Here is a 17,694-nt window from a genome sequence, read left to right as displayed (position 1 = left end):
CGTGTTGAAGAGCTCAGCTCGAACGAGCGAGCAAACTTCCTAACAGGACCAGCCCGCTGCTCAGGCAGCCCAGTGTATGTAGTAAGAGCGATTTCGGTGGCCGTACAGATTGTTCTGAGGAAAGTTGATGGAACGTTTGGTTATCTTTCGGATCCTAGCGAATCATTCAAACGCAACAAAACTTCATATTGTTGGCTACACGAGGATTCATACTGACAAGAAATTAGCTGCATTTATATTCAAACTTTTTAAAGTGTCAGTGCAGTCAATGGGCTGACGACCTAAGCTAGCTAGCGTAACGAATGGGCTAGCTAACTAAAGGTTTGGGGAGCGATTAAACTAACGTTAGCTAAACTTGCCAGCTAAAAGTTAGATGAAAACGTAGCTCGGTTACCAACAATGATATAGCTACTACTGTTGGCGCATGTTTCTGGTGTTAAACCCAAGTTTATTTCGACAATGTGCAGGTAACGTTACTATTTTGGCACTTAAACTTCATAGCCTGATAGATAATTCAGGAGCTAACGTTAGCACAACTACTGTAGGTATGAGTTTTTTCTAGCTACGAAGCTAGCTAGCAGTAATTGGGGCTTATTTTTCACTGTCCGTAGTGGGACTGGGTCAACTTCCACGTACACCCTGATGAGTAGTTAGCTACATAAATGTGCTTTGTTCATTCAAACTAGCGTAACTTTATAGGTGACTAGCTAGCTAGTCTTAGCACTCTAACTAGGTAACGTTACTAGCTAACTTATTGAATAGTTACGTTTCAGAAGTTGATCCACAAATAAACTTGACCAGAGTGGCGACGTGGAAGAAAGTAGCAAACGTGTCTTACCAAGACATTGGAATACCATGTTGGGACCGTCTTGCCCATTTGTGAAATCGTTCTGAACGATTCACGAGCATTCCAATGAGTGTAGAGGTCGTTTGATTTTGCAGCAGCTTTGCACCCTATGGTTCTGCTACAGACACCGAGAAATGGATGTTTCCAAGGCTGGTTTCCCAAACGGTGAGGGGCGACCGAAAGACACTGGAGAGCATGACTGGACAGATTCCCCCACCGCAAGAGCTTGGGCTCATTCTGCTCCTCTTTCCCGGTCGCTGTGGACGGCTGTGTTTGACTATGGAAGTACTGGAGAAGACGAACTTAGTCTGCGGCGGGGGGACGTGGTTGAGGTCCTCTCGAAGGATGCTGCGATCTCGGGAGATGAAGGATGGTGGACGGGTAAAATTAACCACCGAGTTGGGATTTTCCCTGCAAATTATGTTACGTATCAACCTGCAATTTACAGACTTCCCGACGGTAGCACGGTAGGGGTGCGGGAGCGTCCGAGTACTCCCGTGCAAATAGATTTTAGTGAACTGGTTTTAGAGGAAATAATCGGTGTCGGGGGATTCGGTAAAGTTTACCGAGGGGCATGGAAGGACCAAGAGGTCGCTGTAAAGGCAGCCCGACAGGATCCTGACGAAGACATTACTGCAACTTCGGACGGTGTTAAACAAGAGGCCAAGCTCTTCTCCATGCTACAACATCCCAATATAATAAAACTTGAAGGTGTCTGTCTTGAGGAGCCGAACCTGTGCTTGGTGATGGAATATGCTCGCGGAGGGACCCTTAACCGGGCTTTGACAGGTCGGAGGATACCACCACACATTCTTGTCAACTGGGCTGTTCAAATCGCCAGGGGCATGCACTACTTACACGAGGAGGCTGTTGTGCCCATTATTCACCGTGACCTGAAATCCTGCAACAGTAAGCAACATATCAATATTACCATCTGCTCAAAATAACCATCCATCACTTTTCAGAACAGAAGAAAATCTGAACATGGCCACAGGAATGGTCAACAATCTCCTCTACCAACTAAAACATTACCCTAAAGCTCATGAATACACGTTTACTATCACTGTAAAACTGACAAACAATATATCTCCTAGCACCAAGAAATGTTGGGTTTTGCACTTTGTCTGATTAGGAAAGCTGCCTAGAATGCTATTGTAAAGTAAGCTCAGCTGCTGTACTTCAGGTGACACTGCATTCACGTTGTAGATAGGCCTGCAACTGAGAGTTGAGGGTTGGCATTTGAAGGAATGATTTGGGAACCCAGAGCAAGGTCTTCTCCGCCATGACTTTCCCTGTTCAAACTCTCTGAAACCCTCTTATGCTAATCGCACATTAATGATATGCTAGAACATGATGAGGAAGATCATATTAATTCACTAATCGACCAAACACCTGGCCACAGTGGCATGGTGAAAGATAACTACTGTCATACTACTTCCTATATCTATAGACCTAGGTATTGTTGACACACAGTGAGCTCCAAAAGTATTAGGACAGTGAAACATGTTTTGCCTCTGTACTCCAGCACTTTAGATTTGAAATCATACAATTACAATTACGTTAAAGTGCAGACAATCAGCTTTAATTTGAGGGTATTTTCATCCATATCGGGTGAACCGTTTATAAATTATAGCACTTTTTGAACATAGGCCCCCCCCATTTTAGAGGACGAAAAGTATTGGTTCAAATTTACTTATTAAAGTTGATTGTATTAAAGTAGTATTTTGTAAATTGTATTAAAGTAGTCAAAAGTTGACTTTGACACCACATTAATAGCAAGCAATGATTGCATCAAGCTTGTGACTTGACAAACTGTTTGGTTGTTTCAGATTATTTGGTGCCCAATAGAAATGAATGGTAAGTAATGTATTGTCATTTTAGAGTCACTTTTACTGTAAATAAGAAAATAGTATGTTTTTAAACACTACATTAATGTGTATGCGACCATGATTATGGATAGTCCTGAATGAATCGTGAATAATGATGAGCTAGAAAGTTAGTGTTCACCCGATATGGTTGTAAATACCCTAAAATTAAAGCTGACAATCTGCACGTTAACCTCCATAGTCATTGTATCATTTCAAATCCAAGTACAGAGTACGGAGCCGAAACAACAAAAAATGTGCGTTCCAAAAGTATTGGTACAGTATCTGTCCCGTATTGCGTGACAAGTAATTGAACGGGAACTCTGTGACAATACATTAAGTTAAAGGTGCAAAATGCAGGAATCGCTCCGCCATTTCCGGGTTGCTAAAATTGTAGTAGTTTGCCTAATTTCAGTTTGTGACAAAACAAGCAAGTGCAGAGAATCATTGTACCTTCTAAACCGCTGTGCAATATCTTTTCACAAAACAAAACTATTGTATTTTCAGCTGTGAAGCTGGTGTACAAAACCAAAATTAAGATGCAAATACGAAACTGAATGGGAAGCATAGAAATAGTGCACATAGAACAGATTTACCCCTTCTTAGACTTTCTTTCATTGCGAATAACAGACCTATAACACATGTCTATGCTAATTTGATCAGGTTGCCCAAGAAGTTACATATTACAGATTTAATTTAAATTGGCCAAAGCAGTAATGTTTTACATTCTGACCCAAATACGTCAGTCTGCCTTTGGGAAGTGCAGAATCATTGCTGCTATGAAATTGCACCATCTCCGCATTCCATTAATTTCCACAGTACACAGGCAACTTTCCCTCTCCCAGCTCTGTCCTTTTCGGTCACCCCTATGGACTTCAGAGGCCTGTACAAGCAGCTGAGAGCTCTCCATCTGCTTGTCGTTCTGTTAGGCATGTGGCTGATCCTCAGAAACCCAGATCCTCTTCAGGGCATGTGAGAACCAGGCAGGGCCCTAAAGAAGGATCTTTGTATGCAGGGGGGGGGACCCTCAAGAGGATGTGAAGTAAGATCAACCTTTGCTCAGCTGGAGTCCCTAACCCCAACCCCCCCAGAAATATTGTCTCAAATTAAGCCCCTGATTTACTAAACACTCAACTTCAAACCATGTCATCAGTGTATGTGCTCCTAAATCACGAGTGCTGTTACAATGTTGGAGCTCACAATTGTAATGATAATATGGTCATTTTCCTAAACTTCTCATATTAGGCTTATATGGCCCATGTGGAAATCAAACCCACAATCCCGGTGTTGCAAGAACCAAACCAAACTGAGCCACTAGAAAACATGATTCTAGAACTGACCCGTGCTACAGTTAGGTTTTAGGCATGTTTTTCAGTTGGTGAGAATATTTAGACTTAAACCTTGGTGGGGATTTTGAGGCCTCTGAGTCGTCCCTCTAAATAATGCATGAACATTTTTGAGTTGACTGTGGCTATATACTTCAGAGTGAGACATCACCGCTGTGTTGTGTGAAACATGATTCTGGCACAGTGTCTGTTTTGCGGTATACCGATAGTGGCTCGTCTTATCAGGCTCAGATTTCTCAGAAGGTGAACCTTGTTCATCAATTTTACTGTATTTTTGTTTTCACTGGGGAATCATACACGTGTCTACATAGTACTGTCAAATAGTACATAGTACAAACTTTCACGGTGTGAGCAAACCCAACCTCTTCTATTGAACAGCTATTCGGGTAGCACATGTTAAATGGACAATAGACACTGGCTCACACCCCACCCCCAAGCAGCACTGCACTGCTAACACAAGTTAGTGTGTATCTTTCCACATTATTGTGACAGACAGCACTGGTAGCCTGCTGAATTTAATTGGGGGGAAATGTGTTTGTTTAGGGGGCTCAATGAATTTACCCACTGACCCCCACTGGGAACTATACACTTTCTGTTTAAACCAGTTACTTAGGACACCAGCCACAAATAAGGGAGCCCAGAGGGCAATTCATCTGTGGGATATTGTTGTGAATGTTTGTCTTGAGCATGCATTGTAAGATGAGGCAAAATGCAGTGCACAAACTTTCAATACCCAACTACCTTCACCTTCAGAACTGATCAACCCACAATTTACTTAGTGTAGTACTAGACACTGATTTGATCAATGATTATTTGAAGGGAATATCAAAAAGTCAGTGAAATTGTGTGTCTTTGTGTGTCTTAATCTTTTAATACCTCGGTCGAAGGAGGAATGCCGCTAATGAGGGGCAAAAGCTTAACATAAGTTTGCACAATGGAGTGGTCAAGCACTAGTTGCTAGGTGACAGCAGCCACAAGAATGCCCAGACTCCTGGGCCTGAAAGGCTTATTTTCATTATATTTAATCTCCACAACAGCTGCAACTTTTAAATTCTTCACATTTTTTTACAAGAGGTTATTCCTTCTTGCTGATTGGAGTTGGAGAGCAGAGAGGTACTGTAGATGGACGAAATGTTCATTGGCAGGCAGTGCAGAGCACACTGAAACTTGGCCTCTTGCCAGCCCTCATAACACTTTAATTTTGTAGTTTCGGGCACAGAGATGCAAAGGTTAAAGAATGTCAAGAATCTCGCTCCAGAATGGAGGTAACAATAGTGCCCTGTTGAAGTGCACACAGTGTTATTTTGTGTATCCAAGTCATGGCTATTGTTGTGTCTAGCGCTCAAGTTTACACCCTAACCTATAAAATTGTTAGTGTCAATATATATGCCCTTACAGAGGAGGGCTTTAAGTAAACTAAGCATTACTATAGATTGCAAGGCAACTTTTTTTAAACTTCCCTGCAGTTAACCACAATGAGTAGTTCGCTTACTGTAGTTTTTTTTCTGAAAGGAAAACTGGAAAAGCTGTGAGTATTTTTTTTATTATTGCCACCAAAGAACTGCCTATTATCTGGCATATTGAATAGTACAACAGCTGGAGAAAAACTGACTGACTCAACCCAGTGTTCTGTCTACAAATTATCACCTTGAGCTGGTACCTTTTTAAGGCTAACTTTTTGGTTTATATAGTGTGGTAGAAACACAAGGGAAATGGTCTGAAAAATAACAGGGGGAAAGACATTTTTCTCAGTGCCACCCAGGCCTACGGCCTAATAGACTAGACCTATAGTTTGTCTATGTTAGAAATACTCAACAAATTGGTTTTTAAAGATAGTCCTTTAGGCTGTGGTTTGCTCCCCTCCCTGCTACCGAATCATGTTAATTACTATGGCAGAGCTCAGGTTCCGAAATCCACATCTGAGGAAACTCCTTTAAAGGCCTGAAATGTGCCATGGGCGTCTCACTGAAATACAGCCTATGTCAACCCGACTTGTATTCCGAGGTTTGGACCAGCATTCAGGGTAAGGTTAGCATTAGTATATCATGTAATCAGGGAGTCTGTTATCAATGAACATACCACTTTTCTGTATCCTGTTCTGGAAAAATATAGAGTTATGTCGGGTAACTAGCCTAATCAGAATTTATAGAATCATGGACAATTAGATGAAACCGCTGTATTTTATAGGCTCTCGTTAAGCCAGAAAAACCTATTTTGAAATGGAATGCCAATTGTCACATTTAGGAATAGGCCTAGTTTCTTCCTATAAGCCTACTTGAATATTGTGCCACTCTAAAGAACATATTTGTTTAAATCTAAATGAAGGTAGATGCTATGTCAGTTACAGTATATTTATCTTCTACAAATAACAGACACAAATAAGGACAAAAATAATCTTACACTGCCATAGCTCTCCACAATATTGTTGCTGTCCTTGTCCACTGTGATTTTGTTACATTACCCTCCAGATGTAGCCTATGTTGTGTGCTTTGTCACCCTCTCATTTGGCAAGTCAGTGACTGTGAGCTGGCAGTAGAGTCAAGGTCTCTTCTGGCTGTCCTTATCTACTGTATGCTCTATTCTGGAGTAGATGATTATTAACATTCCGGGCATGGGAAAGTTAAAAGTGCTCCCTTGTAAAATTAAATATGTGTTGTAGTTTTTAGATAATGGTGTTTTGTTAGCTTGGCCAATTTGGATATGGTATTGATATGGAGGAGTCAAGGACAGAATGAGCTGATATCTGACTTTCAGGCAACCACCCCCAGTCTTAGAGACTGTTACACATTCTCTTTAATCAACAGGTGTCCAAACCTGGGGTGAATGCCAATGTTAATAGGTTCTTAATAAGTAGAGGGCGGCACACCTGCCAAAGTAAACAATGGCCTCCCTTCTTTAGCTAGGCCTATAGTTTGGGTACAGTATGTAATATCCATATTGTCTATATGTCCACGAGGAAGAATGTCTTCTAAATTAGAGGAGTAGTAATCGGGTTTCACTGCATATTTATATTGTTTGAATCGCACAAAGTTCTGCATATTCACATCGTCTTTAAATAAAGCAAAAACTGCAGTCCTCTGAGAACACTTCATACTGTTTCTAGCCTATTCATTCAGTTAAAGTGTGGTGTGTTCGGTTTTGCCTTACAGACAGGTTCTGTAAGTATCAGTATAAAGAATGTTTAAGACCTGGGGACAGATCTATTATAATCCTGTCATCTTCCCCGTTGATCATAATGAAAAAGCTGCTTTTTTAAATTTGTTTTTACACCTAGAAGATATCCCATTGTATGTCGCCAAACCAACCCTCTCCTCTGTCCTCTACTTTTTACCTAGTTTTGTTGCTTGAAAAAATAGAGAACGATGACATTGGAAGGAAGACTTTGAAGATCACAGACTTTGGCCTAGCCAGAGAGTGGCACAACACCACCAAGATGAGTGCTGCTGGCACGTACTCATGGATGGCCCCCGAAGTCATCAAGTCCTCCCTCTTCTCCAAAGGCAGCGATGTCTGGAGGTAAAAAAAATAACAGCACGCTCCTTCTCTCTGTTCCAAACACAGTCAGACTGGAATCAATAGGGTTTTTAGGAAATTATGATTTGGAAAGGTGGCACCATGATACTCCTTTAATTTTAAGACATTTAGAAACATTTGTCCTGGCCTATTTCTGATAAGTGCTCTCCCGTGTTTCTACACCTGCATTGCTTGCTGTTTGGGGTTTTAGGCTGGGTTTCTGTACAGCACTTTGAGATATCAGCTGATGTAATATATATATATATATATATAAATTGATTTGATTTGTTATTTTGTTTAAACCAAAACTGTTTTATCAGATAACTTTATGTACATTCTGTACTACTACTATGTGCAGTATAGCCTACAGTAGCCCTGAACACCCTCCACTGGTTAATACAATCTGATGCATCAGGAGCTAACATTAATTTCATGAAAGATGATTACTGTAGGCTTGGTGCTTAATCTCAACAGGATCATTTGTGTTTGCACTGTACAGGTAAACAACATTTTACTGCCATTATTTAGTATTCAACATGTCCATTATTCAAGAACAAGTTCCTCTAAACAGCAGGTCTAAGCACATCAAGAAAGGTTTAGGCAGTGTGAATTTGAGTGTTAAAATAGTGTTATAATATTTGGACATTGTGCTCACTGTATCTGTGTTTTCTCTACTAGTTATGGGGTCCTGTTATGGGAGTTGCTGACAGGAGAGGTGCCTTACCGTGGGATTGATGGGCTGGCTGTGGCCTATGGTGTGGCTGTCAACAAGTTAACCCTCCCTATTCCATCCACCTGCCCAGAACCCTTCGCCAAGCTCATGGAAGGTGCTCTCACCAAGTCTGACCATCCATCTGCTGTTACCGTTCCTCAACCCATTTTTGAAGAACTCATGTTGCCCGAAGTACATAGGATAATACACTCTCATTCCAGGACATTTGTGTGTGTATTTGGTCGCTGGTTCAAATACCCAAGCCGACACTGGTGACAAATCTGCAGATGGGCCCTTGAGCAAGGCACTTAACCCTAATTTGCTCCAGGGCGCCGTACTACTATGGCTGACCCTGTAAAACAACCCATTTCACTGCACCTATACGGTTTATGTGACAATAAATCATATATACTTTTTTTTTAAATAATAATTTGCATCACACAACTAGATATTGGTATTGATTTAGTTCCAGAACATTGATCCCAATCTTGGTTCCACATTGTTTTTTATCTCAGAGTGCTGGGAACAGGACCCCCACATCCGGCCGTCGTTTGCCTCCATCCTGGAGCAGCTGACAGCCATAGAGGAGGCGGTGATGGCCACTATGCCCCAAGACTCCTTCCACTCCATGCAGGAGGACTGGAGGGTGGAGATCCAGGAGATGTTTGACGAGCTCAGGACAAAAGAGAAGGTACAGGTGTAGGAGCTTAATTTGATCACTCTTTTGTTGCTGAGAATTTTCCTTCATCGCAGGAAATGCATAAGAGTTTCATGATTTACATAAATTCACTAAAAACCCACACTAACACACAATTATATTAACAGTATTGTACTTTGCATGTAGCAACATTATGGATTATACGTTCAGATCCTGTGCTACAGGATTATTTTGCTGTGACAATGTGGGTCAAATTAAGACCATACATCTGTAATAATAGCAAGTGTCACATCCCTCCCCGTATGCCTTCGTTCATTTGATCAGTGTAGGGGCATGTATTCTCAAACATAATGCCGTGATGTGAATGGTGAGAGGCATTATGTCAGCACTCAGGAAACAGTGAGAGATGTTGTGCAATGTATTTAGAATTTTCACTAAGTACATTTGACCTGTTTTATAATTTACTCATCCTTCGTTGCTTCATTAAGTAGGTAAGGTGTATAGCTCAAGTATAAACTGAGAAGTATAAGGTTAGAAGCGATTGGAAGGCAGCTGTGCAATAAACCTGTAGTTAAGGAAATGCTTTGATTTGAATGGTTAATTTCTGGGAGCGAGCTAATCGTGTCTAACAAAATAAGGTATTAGTGGTAATGGTTTTAAGTATTTCTCCTTAGTCCCTCTTATATCAAATGCGCTTTCATGTAAATTCAGCTGAATTGTTAAGCAGCAAACTTGGCAAATTGCGAAATATGTCATCTCTCCCAGGGATTGTCTAGCATGTCAATTCTTCATGTTATTTCCCCATACATTTCATTTCATTACCTCTAAAAGGTAACAGAAGCACAGACAGTCATACATTGTTCCTCCAGAGTGTGAGTTTCTACATTCCATTGTTAAAAGTTGCATATGATCTAAAACGCTTATCCATCTATATTTCTGAGGGACCATAAGTCTAAACCTACTGTAGGTATAATGAGGTTCAGCTTTCTTCTAAAACTTCAGTGACGTTTTTTGCCGGAAGTATATAGGGCTATTGTTTTTCAGTTATTTTTAACACATATTATTATATAGTTTTTCAACATCACAAGTTGCAACGTTGTTACACAACATAACTCAAATTTTCACTTCAGTGGGTTTGTAAAGCTGCTTTGCAGAAGTCATTCATTAAGGATTATTCCGTTTTATGAGAGGAACCTAAACAAAATCAAGAACATGAAATCCAAATGCTGCCCTGCAGAGTAGATCAACTGATTTTGTTAACCCTACATTTGCAACCTAGTTGACAATCAAGAGTTGGCAGCCTCTTAGCCAGGCAGTCCAAGGCCTCTCTACCACTCTGTAGCTGTGCCTCAGCAACTGAGGGGCCCCCTTTAGCTTGTGGTCTTTGGCTTAGTCATCGCTTCCCCACACACCACAAGGTCTGCATAGCTCCATGAAGCCAGTTAGGATTTACAACCTGTGAGTGCTGGCCAGCCTCTCTTAAAAGAGCTCTCCTTCACTCAGGGCTCTGCTCCAGGGCACTGATCACTGCTCTGCTGGATGGTGTTTGTAGTTATTTGCAAAGGTAAATCTGTAAACAAGGAAGGTATTTGTGAATTATTTTTAGCACAAATGATAGAAGGGATAAGGATATAATGCCCTGTCTAGAACCTGTCGCTGTGGATCATTTTTCCAGTGTTTCCCCTATCATTGTATTGCAGAGGCGGGCACACCTGCCTATCGCTGTCCCTCCCTCCCCCTCCTTGGCTTCGATTGGTCTCAATTTATAATTTTGTTACTTTGGGCAAGTCGTGCACCCCACCGAATGCAAAATGTGGGGGGACAAAATATATTATACAGAGTTGTCTGTCATCTGACCCTCCTACATGTGTTCCTTCCTTCCTGTAGGAGCTGCGTTCGCGTGAGGAGGAGCTGACGCGTGCGGCGCTGCAGCAGAAGTCCCACGAGGAGCTGCTGAAGAGGAGGGAGCAGCAGCTGGCGGAGCGGGAGATCAATGTGCTGGAGAGGGAACTCAACATCCTCATCTTCCAGCTCAACAAGGACAAGCCCAACGTCAAGAAGAGGAAGGGCAAGTTCAAACGTAGCCGCCTCAAACTCAAGGACGGCAACCGCATCAGCCTGCCGTCAGGTGGGTGTTTCTGACTGTCTTTCTGTCTTGTCGAGATAGTCTGTCTTTAGGTCAATGTTATCTTTGAGTTGAGAAAAAAAGTTCAACAAATTTTACACCAATGGTAATCTCGGACACCCAGAACAAAAATGTTGCGTTATTTGGTCAAATGCTCAATTAGGTTCTCTCTTTCTCATAGATGTATGAGGTAAGATATTAACGAGACTAAAAAAGTCTCCACCCCCCTAAACGGAAACTCTCAGCCAAAAAAACATTCCACTTAAAATCAAAGCTTGAAATCCCACCCCCACTTTAAGGACCACCTTCACCCAAATAATATCAAAATAACCAGTGATGGAAAACCAAAGCACCGGAACTACGGTTGCTCGTTAGTCATCGCATCCCAGTCTTTTGACAGACATTACGATACCATTTATGTTGCGTAGTCTGTCCACTAGAGATTACACAAATGGTAAAAGCTAAACAAGTGACCAACCACCCTGGCCTGTGTCTCTGTTTTCTAGATTTCCAGCACAAGATCACGGTGCAGGCGTCACCCTCCATGGACAAGAGGAGGAGTCTGAACAGCTCCAGCCCCCCCAGCAGCCCCACACTCATACCCCGTCTCCGGGCCATCCAGTGTAAGTGCACCTCAGACAATCAATCCACATACTGCATTAACACAGGAACACGACAGACCTGGGTCAAATGCATAACAAAACAATATAACTATCAAATAAAGTATTTTTATGTGTGCTTCATTGTGGCATAGCTGTTATGACTGGGTAAGCTTCCCTCTCAAAAATGCTGATGTGGTTCTGCGTGAATGTTTTCTCCCTCTAGTGTGTGCCCGCATTGACAGTATCCGAAGGGGCAGTATGTATGTGTATCACCAGGATGTGGATATCACCAGCGAGTGCCAGCCCTCTACTGGGTTTAGGAAGAAAGGCAAGCAACTGTGGCATTGTTGGGATGTGGCCACTGTCTGCTGTGTGTGTGCACTGGCTAACGTGTTTCTCAACTGCTAAGGTTCTAACAACCAACTACCAGCTGCTGCCTGTGTGCTTCTGGCTACTAAGACAACTTGATGGACTATCATCATCGCTGATTTCAGAAAATGAACTTGGGGTTTATCCTCTGAAAAGCCCAGGGTGTTTCAGGGTTTTTACTACTATTGATAATAATATGGGTTTGCTTTGAAATGAAGGACACGTTGGGATGCGTCAGAGGCTGTTTGTAACCTGTAATGTTTATCACAGAAGTTTTTTTGTTTGCAACCCAACCTGTTCTTGAAATATTGACATCAAATACTGGGTCTTTTTGATTTCCTAACCCGTGTTTAGCTGCAGGGATTATATTTCTTATTGCGGTGAAGGTTGTCTTCTCAAATAATCCAGTCCTCTAATTGCTTAGCTACTCAGGTGTTTGAAGACTAATATATCTGCTGGTGGCCTGGACTCTCACAGAGATTTGTCACTGGGGCATTGGAGTACTCTGCCAGTTGTTGACTGATGTTTGCTGATTCATCACAGTGACTCTGGACGAGAGCAACAGGACATGGGGACGAAGCACCATCTACAAGCCAGAGGAGTTTGATGATGTCAAGAAGGGGATTAAGAAGAAGGGGCGAACGTGGGGACCGAGCTCCGTTCAGACCAAGGAGCGGGGAAACTGTTCTGAAAGGTACAGGACATTAGTGTTTCTTTCCATCTCCATTCAGTATTTCTTCTGTCATCTTCATGGTGTCTGTGTGGGTTGTTTGATGAAATTGACTTGTCCTGGCAGAGTGAGGCCACTGTCTGATGGAAACAACCCCTGGTCCACCAGTCTGGTGAAGTCCCAGAAGTCAGTTCCATTGGCTGCGTTGTTTGCAGAGCAGCAAGGTGAGGAAAATCTGTTTTCTAATATAATCAGATACAACAATACCATTTCTTAGTCCTTGTCAAAAGCTTATCAATGACTATTTGTCTCTGTCCTCGTCCTTCATGTTTAGGGACCAATAAAGATGAGATATGCTCACCAGATAGCTCGGACAACAGCAAACCAAAGCAACTGAAGTTCCCCAATCAGGTGTACATCGATCTACCTCTGTGGAAGGATGAGCAGCAGCAGGGGGGTGAGGGGACGGCAGGAGGCTGCCCTGGGGAAGGCCTGGAGGACCCCAGCACCACCTCAGCCAGCTCCACCAGCACCACCCCCCAGCACACCCCCACCAACAGTCTGAAGAGGGCCTCAGCTCGCCGCCGGACAGATACCGTGCTCTACGTCTGTGCCTCGATGCTGGCCTCGGTGGGGCTGGGCTTCGACCTGCGTGACACGCTCAAGGCCCCACAGGGAGACGACCCTGAGCCCCAGCCCAGCGTGGAGAAGAAGAAGAAAGAGGGTCTGTTCCAGCGCGCCACACGCTTCCGCCGCAGCACCAGCCCCCCTGGTGGACGTTCCTCCCGCAAGGAGGAAGCAGCCTTATCCTTGTCGGCGGGCTCCCAAGGCCCTGTCAACCTCATCTCCATGTCCTCCATCTCAGAGTGCAACTCCACCAAGTGCCTCCTGCAGTCGGACGTGGAGGGGCCTGAGCCCATCCCTGTGAAGGAGGTAGACCCCAGAGCACAGCCCAACAGCGGCTCCCAGCCACAGGGTCCACAGGGGCCGGGCAGCAGGACTCAAGCTGAGGTCGAGCCCCTCCCCCAGCCTGCAGCCTCAGAGCAGACTCCGCCTCAGAGCATGGGCTCTAGCCTCCGAAGGAAGAACTCGTCCATCGTTCAGGACAGTGAGTGAAAGTGACAGTCAGGACTGTATAATGCAGTAGTGTTCTTTAATGCTGTGAGGTGACACCACTGTACAACTGCACCCTGAACTGTTGCAATGAAACTGACTTAATTTATTTCCACAGCTAATGGTACATCTGGCTGTCACACGACCTCGTCGGGACAGTCTTCCACCACGACCTCTCAGAAGAAGTCTGACTGGGAGGAGACCCCTGAGAAAGCAGCCAGTGGGGAGACTGTTGCTTCTAGACCCCGGCCTCTGTCCCTCCGGGGCAAACCCCACTCCTGGGGTCTCTTGAGGGGCCAAAACAAGAGCTACTCCCTGGGCCACTACTCTGGCGAGAAGAGCGCCAGGAGCCTCAACATCGTCCTCTCTTCCACTGAGGTCAAGATGGACTGCTCTCTGCTGGACATGGACACAGAGGGGCAGAAACGTGACTGCACCGTGCCCCTCTGCCGAATTCAGAGCAGCCCCAGTCGCCCTTCCGTCTTCGAACTAGAGAAAAAGTTCTTGTCATAGCAGAAATAAGCTGCCTTATTACCAGGGTACCAGAGCACAATCTTTAACGTTTGAGTTGGATCAACAACTCTTATTTGACATTCCAGGGCATTCCACTGCCCTCATGTTTTTTAAAACTGAATGTGGGCCACTGCTGCTTGATGATACCTGTGCTTTTTATTTTATTTATATCTAATATTTTGCTAGGTAATTTAATATTGGGGGGAAAAACATATTTCAATAGCATCAGGTTGATTGAACAACGAAGGAACACGTTCCATTTTTTGTTCTTGCAAAAATGGCGCCATTTCTGCACACACTGGTTTGGATCGTGGCATCTCAAGTTAGAAAATGATGCGTACTTTAAAATGTCAAACAATGTTCATTTGCTTTTGTCTATAAATATATTTTTCTCCAATTTGATTTAATGCTGGTTATTTTTTTTCTATTGATTTTGTTCATCGATTCTATTTTATAGATACCACAGTGTTTATTTTAGGACAAGTTCTGTCCAATGTCAGAGGTAATATTGAATGTCTTAGGCTTATCTTTGACTTCTGTCTGGAAGTCAACATGCGGCTCAACTGACAGATGTAGAGTAACAGTGCAATCAACAACACTGGAGATCCTAGTCTCAACACTGAAACACTAAACACGGCCTGGTCAGCCACTACCTTACCACTATACGACTAGACAAGCGTTACAAACAACTGAACCAGTACCACTACTGTACAGACTATTCAGCATTATTCGCTGCTATGTTTTTTGTGGAATATGACCATTTGGCTCGAAACCAATTCACATGGGGGCTTAGTCTACCTAGCTTCCTGTGCAAACACTATTTTGAAGATCAAAGAAATGGTGATTGGATGGGGGGAAAGTATGAAGGTGTTTTATTTGGCTTATCATAAATGTATATTTTGTATGAATGGTTATCATTACAGTATTGATTATTTCACACCTTTGTTCATAAAGATAATGCCTAAAGATGGAATGACATTTTGAAAAAACATATTCCAATACTTGTTTGAGTAACAGATGCAGTATTCCTTAGCTTTTTGTTAATATGAAAATGATTGCTGATAGGAACTGCCTTCTTTTTGATGCACCTAGACTATACAAGTTGTTATCGTCTAAATATTCAGTCCCATGCAAGTCATCAGTACCGAGCAACATGTAAAACTGTCCTGTAAATATCCAATGTACAGTATTTTTGTTCGTCCCGTTATACTGTTTTCAAAGAATACTGAAAGTTAATCTCCTTTTGTAGTACTGTTTTAAATCAACATTCCTAATGGAACATCCCAGTCAGCTGTTGAAGTCAGTAGAACTGGAAGAATACCTTATTTAAAATTAAAATAAATGTAAACACTGCCTTTGAGATCACATTGTCATAGCTAGAGCATTTATGGGGTCCTTGCTATATCCTGACACGTTATGCCTGCCATTAATACAACAACTTTGATAAGGCTTTCTTTTTCATACTTTTTATTGGCATTGTGTTTGCTGTGCTTGGGAAAAGAACACTACAAGAGTTTGAGACGACAGACATTTACAGATCTTTAGTTATTTTATTTTTTTGAAACCTGTTTTATCACATTTTGTTCACAGAATCGCAGTGCTGTTTTATCCCCATGTTAACAATCAGATGCTTTAAGTAATACATCAGTTGACCTCAACCTTCTTTTATACTTGAACCACTTCAAGAATGGCTGATTTGCATGATCATGCATGATTTCAACCAGCATGAATCCTCAGAAACCCCCCACGTTCTTTCTGGAAATGTAAATCAACTCAAGACGACCATACTAAACAAATCTGAATGCATACCTTCAGAAAGTATTTACACCCCTTGACTTTTTCAAAATGTTTAGTCAATTTAAAATGGGTTCAATTGAGATTGTGTCACTATACCCAATACCATGTTTTTTTAGAAATGTTTACAAATTTAAAAGGAAATGCTGAAATATCTTGATTCAACCCCTTTTATGGCAAGCCTAAATAAGTTCAGGAGTAAGTTTCATGTGTGCAATAGTATTTAACAAGATTTTTGAATGACTACCTCATCTCTGTACCCCACACATACAGATAATTGTAAGGTCCCTCAGTCGAGCAGTGAATTTCAAACACAGATTCAACCACAAAGACCAGAGGTTTTCCAATGCCTCGCAAAGAAGGGCACTTATTGGTAGACAGGTTAAAAATATATTAAATATCTGTTTGAGCATGGTGAAGTTATTACACTTTGGATGGTGTATCAAAACACACAATCACTACAAAGATACAGGCATCCTTCCTAACTCAAGTTGCTGGTGAGGAAGGAAACCGCTCAGGAATTTCACCATGATAGGAGAAAACTGAGGATGGATCAACAACATTGTAGTTACTCCACATTAGTAACCTAAATGACAAAGTGAAAAGAAAGCCTGTACAGAAAGAGAGAAAAAAAAATTGAAAACGTGCATCCTGTTTGCAATAAGGCACTAAAGTAAAACTGCAAAAAATGTGGCAAAGGAATTAAACTTTGTCCTGAATACAAAGCGTTGTTTTTGGGAAAATCCAACATCGCTGAGTACTACTCTTCATATTTTCAAACGGTGGTGGCTGCATCATGTTATGAATATGCTTGGCAAAACTTGAACATGACTATCAAGCAATGATCAACAATCAACTTGACAAGAGCTTAAATAATTGTTTTAATAATAATAAAAATGTGCAAATATTGTACAATCCAGGTGTGAAAAGCGCTTAAAGACTTACCCAGAAAGACTCACAGCTGTAATCTCTGCCAAAAGGTGATTCTAACATGTATTAAGTCAGGGGTGTGAATACTTATGTAAATCAGATATTTCTGTATAAGGTATTGTGTGTAGATGTGTGACTTATTAAAACAAACCAGGGTAAGCCTACACAGCCCTTATTTGAAGTGTTTCTAAAATCCCCTATGGGAAAAATGAATGGTGGAAAAACGATTGAAACCATTTCCCTGTTTAACCGCTAGGTTTTATGGGTATCTATGACTCATACTGTGGTACTCTATAGCAGGGTTTCCCAAACTCGGTCCTGAGGATCAGCTGTGTAGTGCTGGTGGGGGGGGGGGGGCGACTTTGGGAAACCCTGAGATAGAGGTGAATGAGCTCTGCTGTTGATCTGCAGATTCTGTGTTGACGAGGGAGAAAACAACCTACCGTCTCCTATGTTCCCAACACTTTCACCAAAGCTCAAAGTCGCTCACATTCCATGAGACAGATTTTTGATACTGTATTTTTAAATCAGCCGTTTGGTTTGTGAAATTATGTAAAAGTAAAATTGACAAATGTATTTTATTAAAAAAGAAAGTTGATTTGTTATGTAGTATCCATGTACATACTTTTATTTGTGA

The 17,694-nt window shown here is 42.2% G+C and overlaps 1 protein-coding gene across 2 annotated transcripts; it reads left to right on the top strand.

Annotated features, from left to right (window-relative positions):
- Positions 1–42: 42 nt before the first annotated feature.
- Positions 43–17,662, top strand: map3k21 (mitogen-activated protein kinase kinase kinase 21). 2 transcript variants are annotated; one of them, XM_055890053.1, is made up of 11 exons: positions 43–1,756; positions 7,394–7,574; positions 8,250–8,398; positions 8,799–8,974; positions 10,829–11,069; positions 11,573–11,689; positions 11,892–11,996; positions 12,581–12,731; positions 12,834–12,931; positions 13,042–13,815; positions 13,939–17,662. In XM_055890053.1, the coding sequence occupies exons 1-11, from the start codon at positions 982–984 to the stop codon at positions 14,331–14,333; spliced, it is 3,162 nt and encodes a 1,053-aa protein (XP_055746028.1). In that variant the 5' UTR covers positions 43–981; the 3' UTR covers positions 14,334–17,662. The 2 variants fall into 2 exon arrangements, with proteins under 2 accessions (XP_055746028.1, XP_055746029.1); XM_055890054.1 differs by lacking the exon at positions 11,892–11,996.
- The last annotated feature ends 32 nt before the right edge of the window (positions 17,663–17,694 follow it).

This window comes from Salvelinus fontinalis, chromosome 30 (assembly GCF_029448725.1).
Source record: "Salvelinus fontinalis isolate EN_2023a chromosome 30, ASM2944872v1, whole genome shotgun sequence".
Lineage (NCBI taxonomy): Eukaryota > Metazoa > Chordata > Actinopteri > Salmoniformes > Salmonidae > Salvelinus > Salvelinus fontinalis.
This window is presented reverse-complemented; position numbering and strand designations above follow the sequence as displayed.

Coding starts and splice junctions, on each gene's coding strand:
- map3k21 (XM_055890053.1), top strand. CDS start 982: ATGGATGTTTCCAAGGCTGGTTTCCCAAACGGTGAGGGGCGACCGAAA. Junction 11,690..11,891: donor CCGTCTCCGGGCCATCCAGT/GTAAGTGCACCT, acceptor TTCTCCCTCTAG/TGTGTGCCCGCATTGACAGT. Junction 13,816..13,938: donor CTCGTCCATCGTTCAGGACA/GTGAGTGAAAGT, acceptor TTATTTCCACAG/CTAATGGTACATCTGGCTGT.